The following is a 22,220-nucleotide window of genomic DNA, read 5'->3' as shown; positions in this document are numbered from 1 at the left end:
TTCTTCCACAAGCCCTGTGTTCAGCTCTGTATAGGGAAGTTTTTTTGGGACGCGGGGGGCACTGTGGGTTAAACCACAGAGCCTAGGGCTTGCTGATCAGAAAGTCGGCGGTTTGAATCCCCGCGATGGGGTGAGCTCCCATTGCTCGGTCCCAGCTCCTGCCAACCTAGCAGTTCAAAAGCACGTCAAAGTGCAAGGAGATAAATAGGTACCGCTCCAGCAGGAAGGTAAACGGCATTTCCGTGTGCTGCTCTGGTTCTCCAGAAGAGGCTTAGTCATGCTGGCCACATGACCTGGAAGCTGTACGCCGGCTCCCTTGGCCAATAACGCAAGATGAGCGCCGCAACCCCAGAGTCGGCCATGACTGGACCTAATGGTCAGGGGTCCCTTTACTTTTACCTTTATGAGCCATAGAGTAGGGCTTGTGCCAGCCCTGCCTGTAAACATCCACTATGATTAGAGAGTGCTGGGCTGAATTAGCACTGCCTCCTAATTCTGCCATCATTCTGATTTGTTCAGTGTTCTAATTGCCACAACAAATTGCCCCAGGGAGAGTGATTTCATTCCGCCTTATGACCTACTTCGCAGGGTTGTTGTGCAGATGTGTGGGAAGTGCTTTGAGCATCTGAAAGCAGAGGTGGGGGGGAGCTGTGGCCCTCCAGATGCTTCTGGAGCACAACACTCATTGTCAAGTGGGGATTCAAACCCGGGTCTTTCCCAGGTCCTAATCCGACACCCTATGCTGGCTGGGGCTGATGGGAGTTGGAGTCTAGCAGCGTTTGGAGGACCAGAGATCCCACCCACCAACCCTGCTCGAGCGCTATATATGTGTGAAATGTTATTGCTTGAAACACAGAGGATTCAGCTGGATTCTAATTAAGGCGTTCATCGGATGCTGTTAAGTGGGAACAACCGAGCTGCTGATTTAATCACAGTTTTTAAAAACACGGATTACTCCTTGGATGTGATTGGGAGCTGACCCCTCTGAGAGGCTGCGTGGAGCCGATAGCAGCAACTTGATTTAAGGCTCCCCTCCCTCCGAAGACTAAATGATTTGTCTGTATTAATTAGTCAAGGAAAACTGTCATCTTAGATACCATCACCTATAGCGAGAGACTGTAATATTTATAGTAATTAGTTAATTAATTAATTTGCTCAAGCAGAAGACGGTTAATGGGTGTGGGGGAAGAGGGGATCGTCCCGCTGATTGACAGTCAGAATGAAGGCTCTCGTGCAGCATTTCTGACAAGGCATAAGGGTTTGGGATAAATTCCGTAACGCTGTGATGACTTGCGATTTACTGAATGGGCTTGTTTTGAAAGCTGCAGTCAGGGTAAGATGGACAAATGGGCATGTCTGAGTTATGCTAGAGCAGTGGTCTGCTAGGCAGTTTATGGAAATCAAGCCATTTGAAGACCTTTATAATGTATTTTTTGAAAAATAATAATAATCCACAATCAAGTTGTTTGCAGCCTTGGGAGCTTTTGACTTTGGAACGATGTTTTTAAGGCTGTTAATTTCTGTGCCTTCCCCTTTTCTTTTTTGATGCGGCTTTTATGGAACACTTTTAAGCCTCTTTGAAGGACTGGGAGGGAAAGTGATAATATTTGGATTACTGCAGTGGTGCACTCTGAGAGGGGCTACCCTTGCTTCTGATCCGGCACGATTGCTGACAGGAGTGAGGCCTTTGTCGGCGTAGAACACCTGTGCTTGGATTTGCTACTGGGCCAAGTTCAAGGTTACGTGTAAAGCCTTTAACACAGGCACCCCCAAACTTCGGCCCTCCAGATGTTTTGGACTACAATTCCCATCTTCCCCGACCACTGGTCCTGTTAGCTAGGGATCGTGGGAGTTGTAGGCCAAAACATCTGGAGGGCCACAGTTTGGGGATGCCTGCTTTAACAACTTGGGACCAGTATACCTGTGAGATCTCCTTAGCCCACCCAATCACTTCAATCTGAGGAAATGGCCCCATTGCAGGTGCCACGTAATACCCATTCCACATTTGTAAGAAAACAGTCTTTCAGTGTTCCACTTTGGAACTCCCTGCCTATTGATATCAGGCAGGGGCCTTCACTGTACTTATTTCATACACTGCTAAAAACATTTTCGTCATTTAGACCAGCCTTTCTCAGACTACCCAGATGTTGTTGGACTACAACTCCCATCATCCCTGGCCACTGGTCCTGCTAGCTAGGGATGATGGGAGTTGTAGTCCAACCATATACGGGGACCCAAGTTTGAGAAAGGCTGGCTTAGACAAACCTGTCCAGATATTTAGAGCACTGGTGCGTGTTTGCACATTTTTCTTGTGGGAAGTTCTTGGAGTTTCATCCCAACATGTGCTTAACACCATAAACCAGGGAGTTGGAGAATTTGTGGTTCTCCGGATATTGTTGTTGTTGTTTAGTCGTGTCCGACTCTTCGTGACCCCATGGACCATAGCATGGCAGGCACTCCTGTCTTCCACTGCCTCCCGCAGTTTGGTCAGACTCATGTTCGTAGCTTCAAGGACACTGTCCAACCATCTCATCCTCTGTCGTCCCCTTCTCCTAGTGCCCTCCATCTTTCCCAACATCAGGGTCTTTTCCAGGGAGTCTTCTCTTCTGATGAGGTGGCCAAAGTATTGGAGCCTCAGCTTCACGATCTGTCCTTCCAGTGAGCACTCCAGTAATATCTCCGGATATTACTGGACTCCAACTCCCAGCGGGCCCTGCCAGTGTGGCTAACAGCCAGGAATGATGGGAGTTGTAGTTCAGCAACACTTGAAGGGTCACAGATTCCTCATCCCTGCCATAAAACATAGGTAGGGAATCTTAGGACAGATGTCTGGATGTGGCCCTCCAGGCTTCTCTATCTGGCCCTCGAGACTCTCTTTGGACCACACCCTTCACCAGCCCTGCTTTTCACCCTCTTTGGTTTTCCTTTAATTCTCCCCAGGGAGGCTCACCTGGCGCCTTCATTACATATCTTTAGGCTCCAGGAAAAAACATACATCTTCTCCCAGGCCTTTGGTTAATTAAATAATATGTGGCCTTTTAAACTGTGTGCAAGGCACGTTATTGTTATTGTTATTGTTTGTGATTAAAGTACAGTGGTACCTCGGTTTAAGTCAGGCATCCCCAAACTTCGGCCCTCCAGATGTTTTGGACTACAATTCCCATCATCCCTGACCACTGGTCCTGTTAGCTAGGGATCATGGGAGTTGTAGGCCAAAACATCTGGAGGGCCGCAGTTTGGGGATGCCTGGTTTAAGTACACAATTGGTTCCGGAAGTCCGTACTTAACCTGAAGCAAACTTTCCCATTGAAAGTAATGGAAAGTGGATTAATCTGTTCCAGACGAGTCCGCGGAGTACTTAAACTGGAAGTACTCAAACCGAGGCGTACTTAAACCGAGGTATGACTGTATGTGTTTTTGTGTTTTTATGTTGTAAACGGCCGTGTGATCATCTGATGAAGGCCAGTATAGAAAACAAACAAACAAACAAACTGATAATGCCTCTGGCTTTCCTGAATGGAGGGTAGAGAGCAGTGACGGTGTGCACAAACTAATCTACTATACAAAGGAAATATTTGCATTTGCATTTGTTGCTCTGCCCACTTCCAGCCCATGCAAATTAAGTACCATTTGGGAGAAGCACCATAGCTCAATGGTAGACCACCTGCTCTTCGTCCAGAAGGCTACAGGTTCAACCCCCCAGCATCTCCAGTTACAGCAGCTGCCAATCAGAGTTGGCAATACTGGCCTCAGTAGACAAATAGCTTGACCTGATATAGCTAAGCAATAACCTCTGAGCAAAAATAGATCAAGCCCCTGATATTCTTAACCTGTGTTATGAGTTGCAATGATTTTTTTTAAAAAATGTATTCCCCCTCCCAACTTATTTTGTGTCATTATGGCATAAAATGTCACCTAACAACTCTAACATGAGTCTGGAGGGAAACTTGGTTCCAGAAAGGGAAATTCTTCTGTACGTGGAGGGAAACATTGATGAAGAAAATCGACAAAACGCTCTTCTTCTGCCTGAACTGTGTCACTCACCCAGGGAAGCCTCTCGGCTGATCCTGTCAGCTCCCCCCCCCCTGCTCATTCCCCATTTATCCTGCCTGTTTCAAGAGCAAAGGAAGATGTTGGTCCATCTAGCCCCATATTGTCTACAGAGACTGGCAGCAGCTCTACAAGTTTTCAAACTGGAGATGCCCAGGATTTAACCCATGACATTTTACATGCATTTTACATGTGCTGTACTACAATGCTTGACCTTTCTACTAAAATTAAATGAAGGTCCCAGTCCTCATTGTTTTGAATGAGGGGCTTATTTTAATAGGAATACAGAAAGCTGCCTTATCAGACCATTAGTCCTTCTAACTCATTGTCTAGCTGGGTTGGGTCCTTGAACTCTGATAATGCTTCTTGCCTGCCAGAATGGAGGCTAGAGAAAGAAACTCTAACATACTGGTACAGAAGTAAACACCTGTGTTGCTTCTTCCATCTTCCCCCCTGGCTGTGCCCTCTGCTGGCATGTGGCCCTTGGAAGGTTGCACAGAAGGGTATGTGGCCCTCCTAATGTAATAAACTCACTGGAAGCAAATTCCAGGATTTTAGGCTGGCATATTTCCCTCCTCCTGCTCCTGCTCCTCCTTTAGCCAATTTGTGATTGTAGGAATTCCACACCATTCATTTTGCTGGGTGCCAATAGTTGGGTGTCTGAGGACAGACCATGGTGCACAACAGTGGCGTAGCATCGGGGGACCAGAGGGGTGGTTCCCTGGGGCACAAAATGGTTAAAAAGGTAAAGGCAAAGGACCCCTGACTGTTAAGTCCAGTCGTGTACGACTCTGGGGTTGTGGCGCTCATCTCGCTTTACTGGCCAAGGGAGCCTACGTTTGTCCGCAGACAGCTTCCAGGTCATGTGGCCAGCATGACTAAGCCACTTTTGGCAAAACCAGAGCAGCGCACGGAAACGCCGTTTACCTTCCCACCTATTTATCTACTTGCACTTTGATGTGCTTTCGAACTGCTAGGTAGACAGGAGCTGGGACTGGGCAATGGGAGCTCACCCCGTCACAGGGATTCGAACCGCCGACCTTCCGATCGGCAAGCCCTAGGCTCAGTGGTGTAGACCACAGCGCAACCCCCATAACAAAATGATTAGGAGCACAAAATTTCAACATCCGGTGCTACCTCAATACAGCTGCATGCTTCCATCGCTGGGCTCCATTGAAAACAGCTTCTCCATGCGAACCAGGAAGTGACCTCTCTAGACAACAGAACAACTCTTCTTACGTTGTCACTGTGGTTGTGATCTTCCATGTGACACAGATGCCATTAGGCAGTTGAATGTGCATGCATTCTCTATCTGTTTCCCTAACCACCCACTCTGCCCTCCGCGTGGCTCTAGACGCTGGCAACCCTCGCTACGCCACTGGTGCACGCAAGGAGCACACCGGGGACCCCGGAAAGAGAGGACTGTCCTTTAGGAATTAGGACACATCCCTGGTTGGAAGGGGATGGCTAGAACCTCTTTGAAACAGAGAGGAGGAAGTGTGGCTCAGTGGTAGAACATTTGCTTGCCTTGCAAAAGGTCCAGATTCAATCCCCAATGGCAACTCCAGAAAGGGCTAGGAGAAACCACAGGCTGAAACCCTGGAGAGCTGCTTCCAGTCAGTGCAGACAATATTGAGCTTCTTGGACCCAATGGCTGGTAAAAGACAGTTTTTAATTTAATTAAAAAATAACTTTTTTATTTTAGGGATGGTTAAGAACTTTGAGGCCTGGCCTCTTACTTTGTTTTCTAGAGAACAGGACATATGTCTTCCATGCAGAAGGTCCCAGATTCAACCCCCAGTATCTCCAGGTGGGGCTGAAACAGACCTCAGACTGAACCCCTAGAGAGCTGCTGGCAGTCAGTGCAGACAATACTGAGCTAGTTGGACCGACTGCCTGAGTCTGTATAATCAGATCCTCCCTATGTCCCTATTTTCCAGGGGCAGTCCCGGATTTACAAAAGCTGTCCCAGTTTCTGATTTGATCCTGGAATGTCCCGCTTTTCCTTAGGATGTCCCCATTTTCATCGGAGAAATGTTGAAGGGGATGGAGTTATGCGACCCCTGAGCCAAGGAGATAAGTAACTATACAACCTTTGGAAGACATATGAAGGCAGCCCAGCATAGGGTTCTTTTTTAATGTTTTATTATTTTTCTCTATGTTGGAAGCCACCAGAATGTCTGGGGCAACCCTGTCAGATGGGCATAGAAATAACAATAATAATAATAATAATTGAATAGGACATCCCTAATTTTCATTGGATGAATGTTGGAAGGTATGTATAATGCAGCTACCTATGTTCTTAAGTAGGACACGCAGCCTATTTTCCAGCCTCCCCCTTCTTCCCTGCTGCTCCTTTGTCTCACGGTGCAGGCGTCTGCTCAACTGTCCCTTGGAGCGGAGCGAATCCATAGCATCCCACAGCCTGCAGGGTGTCCACAGTTGCCTTGCAATCCCCAGGGAACAGCAGTTGGAAGGGCTCCAAAGCGCTCTGCTTGCATTCCTTGTCAGGGGCAGCTGTTATCACATGCAAGCAGGTCCTGGCGGCCGTCGCCTCGAGCAGGACTCCGTTCCGGGCCTTGCCGGCATCTTAAGCCAAATGCTTTGTGATCCATAGCTCCATTCCGTTGGCATTTTTTGTATGCGCTCTCCCCACCCCCTCTCCATGCCTCCAGTGCCAGGCAGGCAGGCAGTTTCCACAGGTCCCCAGTCGGAATCTCAAAACTGGGAGAAATGTAATCTGGCAGGGTTTGTTTTGTTTTAATTTTTGCAGATATAATATTGGGTGGCGAGGGAGAGAAACATTATCACATGACACTGACAGGGAAAACATTTTTTTCAGTAAAAATATTCTACTCCTGACTAAAACCTATAAATTAATATAAGCAAACCCACAACCCTGAGATTATAAGTCTCATGCTCTTATCCTTCCATCTACTACCGTATATTCCGGCGTATAAGACGACTGGGCATATAAGACGACCCCCAACTTTTCCAGTTAAAATATAGAGTTTGGGATATACTCGCCGTTTAAGAAATACGACCTGGCGTATAAGACGACCCCCGACTTTTGAGATTTTCCTGGGTTAAAAAGTAGTCTTATACGCAGGAATTTATTTATCACATTCATATCCTACCTTTCCTACAAGGAGTTCAAGGTGGCATAAATTGTTCTCCTAGCTCACCTCCATTTTATCCTCACAACAACCCTGTGAGGTAGTTTAGGCTCAGAGACCACGGATTGCATCCTGTGCTCAAACCCACAACCCTGAGATTAAGAGTCTCATGCTCTACCGACTGAGCTATCCATGAAGAAAGGGTAGGTAAAGGACCCTTGGATGGTTAAGTCCAGTCAAAGGCAACTGGGGTTGCGGCGCTCATCTCGCTTTCAGGCTGAGGGAGCCGGCGTTTGTCCTCAGACAACTTTCTGGGTTATGTAGCCAGCATGACTAAACCACCTCTGGTGCAACTGGACACCATGATGGAAACCAGAGCGCATGGAAATGCCGTTTACCTTCCCGCCGCAAGAGTACCTATTTATCTACTTGCACCGGTGTGCTTTCGAACTGCTAGGTTGGCAGGAGCTGGGACAGAGCAAAGGGAGCTCACTCTGTTGCGGGGATTCAAACCGCCGACCTTCCAATTGGCAAGCCCAAGAGGCTCAGTGGTTTAGACCATAGCGCCACCCACATCCTGTATCCGTGGTATCTTAACAGTGGCCAGGATAGACAACCAGCTGGTCACGAGAAGCCTGCAGACAGGGCCATTTTGGTTGCAGGAATCGGAGGCCTTCAGCCTGCAGAAAGGGCAAGAAGGTGAAACCAATGAACATGGGAAACTTCCTTAAGAAGAAGGTCAAGAGAGCCTGTTCTCCCAGTGGCCGACCAGAGGCTACGATGAGGAGTCTGTGAGCAGGACACACACGCGTACCCTTGAGCCCAGGCCACCCGGCTACGCCCTCGGCTGCCGCATGTGTCTTTGTTTGCCTGTGACAGTTTCACCTCCCTTTGGGGGCATCCTGCCTTTTGTTTTGTTTTATCTGTCCACGCTTGGTTGCTTTATGTCGCTATAGCAAAGAATAACAGCGATACAAATGGTGTTTTGTCGTGGTTTCAGACCATCAACCCCTGGGATTTTCTTGGCTGCCTGGGAAAAAAAATAAATTAAATTGCAGTTGCTATTGTTCCTCCTCCTTTGCTATTTGCTGCAATGTTCCTCTCATTTGCTGCCTCCTTTTTTTCCTCTGGAGGTATTTTCCCAACCCACCCGCCCCCACCAGCCCCCAGTTGTATTGGTTTGGCCCCTCCCTCCTCCACATCAATTATGACTCCTCCACCCCTCCTTCTCTCCTTCTCTTTCACATTCTGCCCTTCCGGATCCATCCTTGTCTTATGCTGCTTCCCAACATCATTTAAAAAAAAAATCTCTCTCCCTGTTGTGCATGAGACACATTTTTGATCCAACCTCCAGTTGGTCAAGTTTATTCCAAGGGGGAAATGCTGTTTCCATGCCTGACCCTCATTTAAAAACCACTAGGTTCTTATGTTCTTAAGCTCAGGATGTGAAATAAATAGAGGGTGAAACTTGGAGTGTGTTTTGGAAGAAAGAATCAGCTTATTTAAAGAAACCATTTAAAGTTGTTGGGCTTTTTTTTTCTTTTGAATGGCTTCTTTAAATAGGCTCCTTCTTTCTCCCCCACCCCAGCCAGCCATTCCAAAGTCCACCATCTATTTATTTCACATCCTGAGCTTAAGAATGTGTAAGGCAAGCCCTGCTGGATCAGGGGCAAGGGGGCCCCATCTCATCCAGCATCCTGTTCTCACAGGGGCCAGCCAGGGCCCTATATGGGAAGCCCCCCAAGCAGATCGTGAGCACAAGAGCAACTCTCTCCACTTGTGATTCCCAGCAACTGGTCTTCAGGGGCACGTACTGCCTCCAACAGTCAGGGTGGAACACAGCCATATTGGCTGGTACCCATTGATAGCAGCCTTATCCTCTCCAGTCCCAAGGACTGAAGGTGGGTGTAATTAATATATATCTGTACCAATATAATATAAATTTTCGCTCCCCCTCCAAGCTATCCTGCTTTGGGAGAGTTACATTGAGCACTCTGCCTTCCCTGTATAGATCCACATGTTCCTTATTGTTGGAAATAATTTTTGTTGTAGTAGTTGTTGTTGTTGTTGTAGTAGTAGTAGTAGTAGTAATTTATTATTTATACCCCGCCCATCTGGCTGGGTTTCCCCAGCCACTCTGGGCGGCTTCCAACAGAAAAATAAAACACAGTAATCTATTAAACATTAAAAAGCCTCCCTGAACAGGGCTGCCTTCAGATGTCTTCTAAAAGTCTGGTAGTTGTTTTCCTCTTTGACATCTGTTGGGAGGGTTCCACAGGGCAGGCGCCACCACCAAGAAGGCCCTCTGCCTAGTTCCCTGCAACTTGGCTTCTCGCAACGAGGGAACCGCCAGAAGGCCCTCGGTGCTGGACCTCAGTGTCCGGGCAGAATGATGGAGGTGGAGACGCTCCTTCAGGTATACTGGACCGAGGCCATTTAGGGCTTTAAAGGTCAGCACCAACACTTTGAATTGTGCTCGGAAACGTACTGGGAGCCAATGTAGTAGTAGTTAACCTGCCTTTTCTCCCTACAGCAGGCATCCCCAAACTGCGGCCCTCCAGATGTTTTGGCCTACAACTCCCATGATCCCTAGCTAACAGGACCAGTGGTCGGGGAAGATAGGAATTGTAGTCCAAAACATCCGGAGGGCCGAAGTTTGGGGATGCTTACCCCGGCCTACAGGGACTCAAGGCAGCTTACAGATAAAAATAATAACAGCAAAAAAAGATAAGGGGGAAAGCATTAAAAACATTTACAGTTGTTCCTTGGTTCTGGAACGCCTTGCGACTCGAACGTTTTGGCTCCCGAACGCCACAAACCCGAATGTCTGATGGAAACCGAATGTCTGACGCAGCTTCTGCGGCTTCCGATTGAGTGCAGAAAGTTCCTGCAGTCAATCGGAAGCCGTGCCTTGGTTTTTGAACATTTTCGGGAGTCAAACTGACTTCCAGAATGGATTCCATTCAAGAACCAAGGTACAACTGTATTAGAATCATAGAGTTGGAAGGACCATTGAGGATAAATCTTGCCCAACCCTCAACAATGCAAGAATATGCACCTGTCCCATATGGCCATTGAACCTGCAACCTTGGCATTATCAGCACTATGCTCCAACCCATTGAGATATCCAACTGAAGTGACTCCCAATGAATTCTATGGGACTGGAGTCAATGGGTAACCTCAAAATCTGCTTTATATGGAGTCAGATCCTTTGTGAGTCTAGCTCAGGGTTGTCTACACAATGACTGGCAGCCGCTAAGAACATGAGATGAGCCTACTGGATCAGGCCAGTGGCCCATCTAGTCCAGCATCCTGTTTTCACAGTGGCCAACCAGATACTTGTGGGAAACTCACAAGCAAGATCTGAGCACAAGAGCCCTCTCCGCTCCTGTGGTTTCTGGTATTCGGAAGCAGCTGTGGAGGCACAGCATAGTCATCCTGGCTTGGTAGCCTTTGATAGCCCTCTCCTCTGTGAATTTGTCTAATCCTCTTTTCAAGCCATCTCGGTTGCTTGGTGGCCGCCACTTCCTCCTGTCGGGGAGAGTTCCATAGTTTATGTGCTCCCTGGAGATGGAATCTGGGCCTTCTTGCATGGAAAGCAAATGCGCTGTCACTGAGCTTTTCCCTTTGCCATCTAAGATGCAGTGGAGAACAGCCAAAACCACCAAGGGGGGCATCCATTCCGCCCTATTGGGGGAGATAAAGCCCAGCATTATTCAACATGCTGGAACAGACCATCTGCTTGCTGCCCCCATTGCTGAGCAGACCAGGTCCCCTCAGGCAGGCTGCTCACTGGAGAGGGTCTAATGGGCTCCCTGCAATATATAGATATTCTCCATCCAAAGCACAGGCACATTTTTTGGTCGTAAATAATAAAAACAGATCCTGGGGCAGAGCACCTGAATGAGCTCTGCTCCTTTGCTCTCTCTCTCTGAAAACAAATGGCGCAGGTTTTCCCCCCACAATGCACCTGGGGTTTGGTTCATTTGCTCCCCCTTGACCCAGTTTCATACGGAACACGCTCCCCGGGTCCCCCTTGTCCCTTTTAGACGCAAGTCAAGAAGATTGACAGCCACGGGGCATTGGTGGCGTCTTCCAAAGGGGGTGGAGAGGCACTGTTTTTCTTCGGAAGATGATATAAAGATCAATTCTTTTCCATGGCAACCAAAGAGCGGAGAAAAGGGGATGAGATTTGACAGCAGAAAATAGACTGGAGCCTGGTTGCATTTGGGCAAGGAGGACTAAACATTGGGCAGCGAAGATTCACTCAGCAGGGAGGAAGGGATGGAGAAATCTATCCATTTCAGTTTCTCTCCATTTCTCATTTCTACAGTCCTAAGCTTAGTTCTCTGCATCAGTTTGTGATTTTTAAAAAAAGTCTTCGTGGAAATCCATCAGTGTTTTCATGCAAATTTCTCCATCGCTGTACCCAACTTTGCCTATCTACACATTTTTGCAAAGGAAGTTCCACTGGTACAAAGCATTTGGGTACATTCTTCTTACTAGAGAGCAAGCATGGCGTGGTGGTTAGTTTGCCAGTCTAGGACCTGGGTGACCAGAGTTCTAATCCCCACTCGGCCATGAATAGGGTTGCCGTATTTCAAATACTGTAGTGTTTGAATTGGCAGCCCTAGCCGTGAAGCTCACTGGGTGGTCTTCGGCTAGTCACTTGCTCTCAGCCTCACCTACCTCCCATGGTTGTTGTGAGGATAAAACGGAGAGGAGAACTGTGCAAAAACCACACAGAGCTCCTTGGAGGAAGAGTAAACATAAATCATCATCATGTGTGCATTGTGATGGGCCCAGGTACACAGTGCTGAGCTGGAGAAGTGAATTGCAAAATTTGGAGAAGTGTGAATTACAAAGGGGGGGAATGTGTTTCAGTTTATGTACTGTTTTGGGAAGTGGAGATTAGGTAGCTTTGCCTTTAAATGTGAACGGAATTGATTGTCTCTCCTTTCCCTACTGGGAGGCGAGTTTATGGTTTCTAGTGCAGGCTGTTTTCCAGGATTTAGGTGCTCTGTCTCGCTGTAGTTCCTCTTGCCTGCCTCCCATAATTTACACATGGTTTATGAACCAGGCTACCAAGAGTATGCTCACATGTTGCAGCAGGGGAGAGAACGTTTGTTGGGCTGAGGGCCACCTTCCCTAGTGGACAGCCTTCCAGAGGCCACCTGCCCAGGGTGGGCGGGGCCAGAGGCATAGATGGGCACAGGCATCGATCTGATTCTTACCTTCGTACAGAAAGTGACATTCCAGAGGTTTTTACACACACACACACACACACACACACACACACACACCTCCAGCCTCCTTCCACATACTCCTCAACCGTCCTGATTTGAGCAGAAAACAACCACAATTATTTTATTATTTATACCCTGTCCATCTGACTGGGTACACCAGCTACTCTGGGCGGCTTCCAACACATAAAAACATCAAGCATTAAAAACGTCCTGATACAGGCCTGCCACCAGATGTCTTCTAAAGGTCAGTTGTTTATTTCCTTGACATCTGATGGGAGGGCGTTCCACAGGGCAGGCGGCACCTACCGAGAAGGCCCTCTGCCTGTTTCCCTGTAACTTCACTTCTCGCTGTGATGGAGCTGCCAGAAGGCCCTTGGAGCTGGACCTTAGTGTTTGAGCTGAATGGAAGGGGTGGAGATGCTTCTTTATGTATACAGGGCCGAAGCCGTTTAGGGCTTTAAAGGTCAGCACCGACCCTTTGAATTGTGCTTGGAAACATACCAGGAGTCAGTGTAGATGCTTTAGGGCCGGTGTTATGTGGAATTGACAGGGACTGTCTCCACCTTGTCTCTGATGAGGTTCTGCTGCTGGGGCCATTGCCATGCTGGCTGGTGGCTTGACCATGAGCCAGTGAAGTCCACACTGGCAGGCCAGGCTCCAGGTTTTCAGAAGCCCCAGACATGTTGTATCCAGGTCTGGCCGCCACAGTTTAAAGAGGCTATTGACAAGCTGGAATGTGTGCAGAAGAAGATGGCTGTGTGGAGAGGGCTGCAGCATTCATGTCCTGCTTGCCAGCCTCCAAAGAGGCATCTGGCTGGCTGTTGGAGTGTGCCATGCCAACTTCTGAGGGAAGCAGTTTGATGGGGAAATGCTTTAGTGGTGAGGAGAACCTGTTTTGCATGCAGAAGGTCCTGGACTCAATCCCCAGCTCATCATTTGACAGGGCTGGGGAAAGACCCCCGTCTAAAATCCTGGAGAGCTGCTGCCAGTCAGTGCTGCCAGGACTAAGCTAAATGGATCAATGGCCTGACTGAATATAAGGCACCTTCCCGTGTTGGGAAGGGTCTGTAACTCAGTAGGCAATCTGCTTTGCATGCAGAAGGTCTTGGGTTTAATCGCCAAAATCTCCCAAGCAAGGCCAGGAATTTTCCCTGCCTGACATCCCGGAGAGCTGCTGCCAGCCAGTGTCAATAACACTGAGCTGGACAAACCAATAGCCTGGCTTGGGACAAGGCAGCTTTCTGTGGGCTCCATGGGCTTTTTGGCACAGTTCAGCAGGGCTCTTGATGCATCCTTACGAATCAGGATACCTGCTCAGGTACATTTCTGAATTGTTCCCAGGGCTGGATTAACCATTAAGCAAAATAAGCAGGTGTTCAGGGCATCAAGGGAAGGGAGGCACCACAGACATTTTCCATTGCCAGATTTTTAACGTTGATGGTCACCAATGGCTCAGCTGAGTGTTCATTTTCTCAATTGAAGTATATTTTAAAAATCCCAGCGGAACAACTAGGCAACAAGGTGGGCTGGATGCCTTATCACAACTAAGTATAGAAGCAGATGCATTGTATAAGATTAGTTTTGAGGATCTGATCAAAGACTATGCAATGGGGGGGGGGGAATCAAACATAAATAAAGTGGAAGTATACAAAAACAAACATTGTTTCCCACCTGACTGTAAGTTTCATTTTGAAAAATAGAATTTTATTTACAGTTTATTGTTGTTTATGTTTTGAATTAGATATATATATGGGGGCACCAAAATCTTTTAAGCGCTATGGGCAAAAGTCTTAATCCAGCCCTGACCGAAGTGATCTTGATGCTGCGGTCGATTGTGCCACAGCCATGCGCTGAAATGCCACTGGTGTGCATACTTTGGCTGTGTGGGGGAAGGGGACACAGGACAAGGGGCTGCTGTTTTGCCAGGCAGCCGAGGCTGTGTGCTAGGGATGCTGGCCAGGGGCTATTTTATTCTCCAGCTGTTTCTTGCATGGGTTCTTTGGGCAGAGCAGAGGAGGGGAGGAACTTGGGGCCGTAACCCCGGCCAACGAGGCGGGATGGAATGTGCTTAGCGGAGACGCCCACAGAGCCCCGAGGCAACAGAGTCAACGACTTGAGAAGGAGAGCTGGCAACGAAAGCACATTCTTAAAATATATTTATTTTACTGGTGCTGCCGATGGCTTAGCAAGGAAGCTTCCAGTTAAATGACTCAATGTCCTTCCCCCCCCCCCAGGGAGGACCCAGCAGTGAAGGGTCCTCAAAGAATCATAGAATTGTAGAATTGGAAGGGAACACAAGAGTCATCTAGTCCAACCCCCTGCAATGCAGGAATCTTTTGCCCCGTGTGGGGCTGAAACCCACGACCCTGTGATTAAAAGTCTCATGCTCTACTGACTGAGCAATCCCAACAGTATGTTGCTTAGCTGTTCTTCACTGGGGAATGCGCAGTGGGAGACAGGTTGTGCCATGGTGCAACTGCCAGAACCTGGACCTGGAGGCAGACATCGCTTCAGGTTTCTAGTCCTTAAGATGGTCGGGCAAGGCTTTAGAGTGGTTGGCCGGTGCCTGGTGAAATCTTGGGAACTAAGCGGGGTTTCTTTCCATTGGAAAGGGGCTGCTATTTATTTATTTATTTATTTGCAGCACTTACGCACCATTGGCCCAGAGCAGCTTACAGAAAGGCCCCCCGAGCAGCTTACAAAAATTGGCTAAAAGAGTTCCCAGCCATCAGGATCGCAAATCTAAAAGAGACACGGCACACAAGGAAGAAGGAATGGGGGGAAAGCAAGCTCGAGCACAATTTTTTGCCATCTGTCTGGGATTTTTGAGCTGTGGTTGCCTGCACTGCAGGGGGTTGGACTAGATGACCCTTGGGGTACCATCCAACTCTACAATCCTATGATTGGGGGAGGAAGAGGAGAAAAGGCAGAGGAGGAATAGTCTGGCTTTGTTGCACACTATTCTGGCAACTAGCCCAGAGGCGTAAAGCCTCTAAAACAGGCTGTTGTTCTCCCTCTGCTTCGTGTTTCTTGACTGTTTGGCACCTTTGGGATCTTCCAAATGACCTATTTACTAAGCATTCATCCTGACTTGCCAACACAAAGCTTGCATGTGTGGTGAGGGGCTTGGTTGGAGGATGGTTGCTGCTTTAGTGAGCATTCATTCTGACTTCTTCGCAGGGAAGTTATAGGAGCAATGAACATTCTTCCCGCATTTCTCCCAGTTTTGCTTGCAGGGTGTCCATACTACTTCCCATTAATAATTTGTGCACCCCACACTTTTCAATGCATTTATTTCAACATCCTTTCCATATATATATAAAAAAATTACCTCCACATTTGTGGGGTGTGGATGGAACTGGCATGTGAAGGGAGATGGATTTTTTTAAGCTTAGCTTTTCACTAACAGGACAGTTTTCACTTGTGCTGGGGACTTAATTTGTGGGGGGGAGACATTCTGTGATGTGAACTTTCTGCTGAAGCCCAAAGTGTTAGAGCCCCAGACACACCTCAATGAGAACTAGGCTCTTGCATAGGTTTATGTTGGTAGGTTGTTCAGCGTCTCCCCCCCCCCTCTTTCTCTCTTCTTATGTTCAACATTCCTCTTGATTTCCTGCAGGGAGCCAGCCGACGACGTCAGATGAAATCGTGGTTGCAGGCTCCAAAGTGCTCCTCCAGTGTGAAGTGGAAGACCCTGATGACTCCTCCCTACAGTGGTCGAATCCTGCTCAACAGACGCTCTACTTTGGGGAGAAACGAGGTAGAGAATCGGCATTCCATCAGGGTCTTGAGCTGGGCAGAAGGTGCCCGGAGCTGTCTTTGGCGATGGGTGCTGAATTTATTCATTGTTCTTGATTTGTGCTCTTTCTCAGTCCCCTTCATCCTCCCCTCACCAAAGTGTTGCACAGTATTAAAACAGGCTACCTAATGGATAACAATTTAGGTCACAAATATTCTCCATCCCTGCTGATCTTCTTGGGCATTAGGTTCTGTGAAGGACTCTCTTGGCTGTTCCATCACCCTCAGAAGCGCAGGAAACAGGGATCTGGAAATTTGCTTCCACAATAAGCAGTGATGCCCATCAACATGGATGACCATTTTGAACACCAATGGCTGGGCGGAGTGTTATTGTGCTCTGGTTCTTATGTTCTCGCCATGAGCATCTGGTTGTCTGCTAGGAGAACAGGATGATGCCCTAGTAGGACCATTGGCCTGGTCCTAGGACAAGGCTTTTCTTGCACCTCCCCACAGAGATGTACCGTTTTTAACATGCACATTTTGGGTTTTGTGACTTGCTGAATTCACGTCACCGTGTTCCATTTTGGAGCAGTTTTATGGGTTTTACAATTACACTTATTTTATCTGCCTTGAAATTGTATTTCCTATGTTCTGGAACCTACCCTGAGAGCTCATGGCAGAGGGCGAGTAATAAATCATAGAATCATAGAGTTGGAAAAGACCACAAGGGCCATCCAGTCCAACCCCCTGCCAAGCAGGAAACAGCACCAAAGCATTCTTGACATATGCCTGTCAAGCCTCTGCTTAAAGACCTCCAAAGAAGGAGACTCCACCACACTCCTTGGTAGCAAATTCCACTGCCGAACAGCTCTTACTGTCAGGAAGTTCTTCCTAATGTTTAGGTGGAATCTTCTTTCTTGAAGTTTGAATCCATTGCTCTGTGTCCGCTTCTCTGGAGCAGCAGAAAACAACCTTTCAAATAAATCTTTCAAATAAATAAATTTGAGAAACCACAATTAGTAATGAGCAAATGCCCCACTGGCTCGATTTGAAATTGGACTATGCAAATCAAACTGTTATATATATATATATATATATATATATATATATATATATATATATATATATATATGGGCACCCACTCTCTGCATCATCAGCCCAGTTCTGAGTTTGGACTCTGCTGATGCCATAAGGAACCCAGTGAGGTCCTAATACCTTCTTTTCAAACCTTCCCCCTCCCACAACAGCAGGCGAGCTTGGAAATGTCATTTCCACTTAAGGCTGAGATTTGCAAGCATGAGGCCTCGGTAGTCAGGCCAGGCAAAAATTGTATTCATAACCTCTTAGCAAGGCATCCCCTGAAGGCGAAAACAGAGCTGGTGAATTACCAGAAACAGGAGGCCGAAAATAAGGACTGTCCTTGATAAGCAGGGAAGATTTTAGCTTATGTCCTTGGAACCTCAGTGAGGCCGGGTAAATGATACAGCACAGAGAACAGTGTTCCTCTAAAGCCCTCAAAGTCTAGGGAGCATCCATAAAACAGGCATGTGTCTTTTCAGTCTCCTGCTCACCCGCGGCGATTCAGGATTTCCTCCAGATGACCAACACAGACACTTTTTTTTTCAGCTGGAAGGGAGTTGGTTCTCCCTGCCACTACTGAATATAAATTTATCCGTTAAAAATTTGGATATTTCTCAGCCGAAAGAGCAGCACAAACAGTCAAGAAGAGCAAGAGAAGATTTAACATATCAGCCTCCCCCCCCCCTTTCCGAGCTGTCAATGTGTCACAAGCGCAACACAATTTGTTTGCTGTTTATTGTTTTCCATAATTTATACCTTGCAACTTCGGCAGTCATTTTGTGCTAACCAATTCAGACAAAGCAAAAATACAGTATTCGAAATGTTGAATAAACAAACGTGCCCCACCTGTTCCCCATGAGACTACAGCATTTGCAATAAAAGTTTCTTTTTGAGCAATTTTTTAAAGACCGAGAAAATGAAAATGCATTTGCTTAACACCTAAAAGATGATAATGTGAGTGCCAGGAGGAAACTCAATAGGTCCATATATCTGATTCTCGTGATGAGTAAGCTAAAATTATATATTTAACATCTAAGTAAGATAAATTTGGAACAGATCAAGTAGTCGGATTTGCTGTGGGTGCCCCAGAGCTGAGTACAATGGAGCTAATCTGGTGGATTTTAGAGATGCTGTCATCTGAAATATGATTTATTGATTAAAAGCCAGGTCCTACATATCTGAGGGGGAAGTATATTGATTTTAATTCTGTGAACTGCAGGGCATGCAAGCACACATGCATGAACATGCTGTTAATGGTATTTTAGTAGTAATTGTAAAACACTGTTGATAACTCACAATGTTAAAACGAAATTTTAAAACCGCTGGTCAGGACCATGAAAACAGAAGGGAGTAAAATCTGCAGATCAACAGGTTGTCTGGAAAAAAGAAATCTTTTGACTTGTTTTTTAAAAAGGGCAAAGAGGGAGGATTCTGTACCTTCCTGATTGGGAAGCAGTGAACCTTCAGGTGCAGTTGGACTACAACTCCCATCATCCCTGTGATCATTGGTTGATGGAGGTTGGAGTCTAACCATATTTGATGGCCACAGGTTCCCTATCACATTATTATTATTATTGTCATTGAGAAGCAGTGTGGTGTAATGGTTGGAGCTCTTTCATCTCTTACCATTTCACTTTATCACTGCACGCACCATCAGAATGCACCAAAAAGCTGTAGCAAAAATATTTATGATTTTCAGTTTTACACATTTTAATAATTTTGCCATCATTTTAACATTTCAAAACTTGACTTCCTTCCCCTTCTTTCTGTGGTTCCTTAATTTTTTTAATTTTTTAAAACTATTTCCTGCATATTCCAAAGAGTTGTCTCATGTTATCTCATGTTATCGTGGTAGCTATGAAATTCTGTGGTGAGTAACTTAGAGACTGCCTTAGACAATTATGACTGCAACATTTCCAAGAAAGGAAGTTACTGAGAAACCACCTCTATGGCCTTTTCTGGATTTCATAGAAGCCTATTTGGGGCATTACATTGCTGATAATGATAATAAAAGTTGGGCTTTAAAAGCAGAAAAAAGAAAGGTGAATTTCTCCAACAGGCCACCCTCCAATTCAGCAGTAGAAACCGTTACCATTTGCTATTTTGGCTTTCCTTAAAATAATAATAATAATAATATTAATAATATTAATAATAATAATTTATTATCTATACTCCACCCATCTGGCTGGGATTCCCCGACCACTCTGGGCGGCTCCCAATAGAATATTAAAACCGCAATAAATACATCAAACATTAAAAACTTCCCTAAACAGGGCTGCCTTCAGATGTCTTCTAAATGTCATATCGTTGTTTATTTCTTTGACATCTGGTGGGAGGGCGTTCCACAGGGCGGGTGCCACTACCGGGAAGGCCCTCTGCCTGGTTCCCTGTAGCCTTGCAATGCGAGAACAACCTCGCTCGCCCGTTTTGCAACGCTCCTTTTCCTCTGCTCCCCTAGCGCTGAGAGATCTCCGCATCCAGCTGGAGAGGTCTACGCCGAACGAGCTGACCATCAGTATCGACAATGCGACTCTGGCAGACGAGGGCGAGTACACCTGCTCCATTTTCACCATGCCTGTGCGGACCGCCAAGGCCATCGTCACTGTGCTGGGTGAGGCGAGGGGAGCAGGGAGGGGATGTCATGGCCAGTCAGTGCCAGAGGGTAGTGAAGGCAGGTAGGGCCCAGCACCCCCAAGCCTAGCAGAGGGCCTCCTGCCCTAGCCGCACTCCTGTTTCCACTTCTCCCAGAGCATCCAGGAATTTCAGTGGCAGCCTAAGGGAATTCTGAGTTTGCATGTTCTATATCTTCCAGGTTAGGAGGCCTCCTGGGGTGGGTGCTATGTCTAGGTACAAGCCCCCCACCACCACCAAGAAAATAATAATTATGGAGCTACTAAGGGACGCAGGTGGCGCTGTGGGTTAAACCACTGAGCTTGCCGATCAGAAGGTCGGCGGTTTGAATCCCCGCGATGGGGTGAGCTCCCATTGCTCGGTACCTGCTCCTGCCAACCTAGCAGTTTGAAAGCATGTCAAAGTGCAAGTAGATAAATAGATACCGCTCCAGCGGGAAGGTAAACAGCGTTTCTGTGCGCTGCTCTGGTTCGCCAGAAGTGGCTTAGTCATGCTGGCCACATGACCTGGAAGCTGTATGCCGGCTCCCTCAGCCAATAACGCGAGATGAGTACCGCAACCCCAAAGTCGTCCGCAACTGGACCTAATGGTCAGGGGTCCCCTTTACCTTTACTAAGGGACAGTGGAAAGAGACCAGTGGCTAGACCTGATGTGCAACCTCAAGGGTCCTTGGCTAGGAGGGCTGCTGGGAGGTAGAAGCCGAAAGCACTGACTCTGGGAACTACAGAGGGGTTGCACCATAGAAATGCTGAAGGATAGTGTGGTCCCACTCCACTCCTGCAGAGAATTTCGGCCGTTAGTTGCTTATGGTTTTTTTTTAACTAGACACTAACCCTATGCATTACTGCCCTCCATCTCCTGCGTCTTGAAGGGTCGGTACATAGCTGAGGATTCTCCAACCAAGTCACTAGTCCTCAGTGTCCCAGGTTTCTTTCCCTTTTCACAGGAATCCCACAAAAACCCCAGATCTCTGGCTACTCAGATCCTCTGAAAGAAGGAGACGTGGCCCAGCTGATGTGCTTCTCTTCCGGCAGCAAGCCGGCTGCTGAGCTCCGGTGGCATAAGGGGGACAAGCTGCTGTCAGGTATGAGACCATGTTACAGCCCTGTCCCTCTGACATTTTGGGGTCCCCTGCCCCCTGAATCAATCGCTTAAAAGGAAGGCGGTTAATCTCCCGCGGTGAGCCGAAAACTGTCTCCAGGCGACGTAGCCTGGATGAACCAAGGAGTGATTCTTTCATTTGGTCGAGAATCCAAACTGTTCTCTTTGCCGCAGTTCCCTGTGGCCACTCAACCCTTCTTACTCCATCCTCCCCCCCAAACAGCTGAACCTCCGGAAGTGGAAGAAGATGCTAACGGGAAGACGTTCACAGTCACCAGCCGCGTAGAATTCACCGTTGGGAAAGAGGACAATGGTGTGGAGGTCACCTGCACAGTTGACCATGAGTCCCTGCAGAACTCTGACAAATCCACCTCCCAGAAGCTAGCAGTCTTTTGTACGTGAGCTGTGGGCAATGGAGTGGGTGGGTGGGTGGGTTGGTGGGTGGGGGCCAAAGGAATGAAGGTGGCCGAACCTGGTTGATGCTAGAACCCAGGAAGTAGGAGTGGGGGATATAGCTCAGCAGGAGAGGATCTGCTTTGCGAGCAGCATGTCCCAAGTTCAATCCCTGGTACCTCAACAGTGTTGGGCAGCGGTTAGAGTGTTGGGCTAAGATTAGATATTAGAGGGGTTAGAGTGCTGAGCTAAGACCTGGGAGACCAGGGTTCAAATCCCCACTTGGCGGTGAAGCACTCTGGGTGATCTTGAGGACCAGTCACTGCCTTTTTCGCCTAAGCCACTTCACAGGGTTGTTGATGGAGAAGGGGAAGAGTGTATACACCACTTGGAGAAAAGTTGAGCTGTAAAGCTAATAATAGATAAATAAATAACAACAAGCTGAGATGGGGAACCTGGTGTCCTTCAGAAGTTGTCGGACTCCAGCTTCCATCATTCTTCACCATCAATCCTCACCTTGCTGGCTGGGACTGATGGGAGTCCAGCAATATCTGGGGAGCCCAAAGGTCCCCCAGCCCTGGCTTCTCCTGCTGCAACTGTAGGAAACCTGGGGCCCTTTCTACATTGCTGGACCACTGGCCATGCTGGTGGGGCAGGTGGGAACTGGAGTTCTGTTCTGCCTTCTCTACCAGAGAATTCAGTGCTTTTTCTTTTAGAAAAAAAGGTGTGGTTACTCAGCAGGAAGTTGCTACAGTTAAGCGCCACACTTTAAACATTTGGTGCAAAGAGGTGCCCATACCCTGGAGTACCCCCAGAAAAAAAAGCACTGCCAGAGATGGGAAATCTTTTGACTTCCAGAGATGTT

The 22,220-nt window shown here is 47.5% G+C and overlaps 1 protein-coding gene across 1 annotated transcript in view; it reads left to right on the top strand.

The window, feature by feature from the left end:
• CADM3 (cell adhesion molecule 3) overlaps nucleotides 1–22,220 on the top strand; it is a 91,709-nt gene that overhangs the window by 55,026 nt on the left and 14,463 nt on the right. The window contains exons 2-5 of the mRNA XM_060269848.1: nucleotides 16,032–16,172; nucleotides 19,689–19,841; nucleotides 20,808–20,945; nucleotides 21,186–21,356. Of these exons, the coding sequence (XP_060125831.1) occupies nucleotides 16,032–16,172; nucleotides 19,689–19,841; nucleotides 20,808–20,945; nucleotides 21,186–21,356 (603 nt within the window). The remainder of the gene's footprint in view (nucleotides 1–16,031; nucleotides 16,173–19,688; nucleotides 19,842–20,807; nucleotides 20,946–21,185; nucleotides 21,357–22,220) is intronic.

The sequence above is a fragment of the Zootoca vivipara genome, chromosome 17 (genome assembly GCF_963506605.1).
Source record: "Zootoca vivipara chromosome 17, rZooViv1.1, whole genome shotgun sequence".
NCBI classification, from domain to species: Eukaryota; Metazoa; Chordata; class Lepidosauria; order Squamata; family Lacertidae; genus Zootoca; species Zootoca vivipara.
Note: the sequence above shows the minus strand (reverse complement) of the source record. Positions and strands in the feature narration are given on the sequence as shown.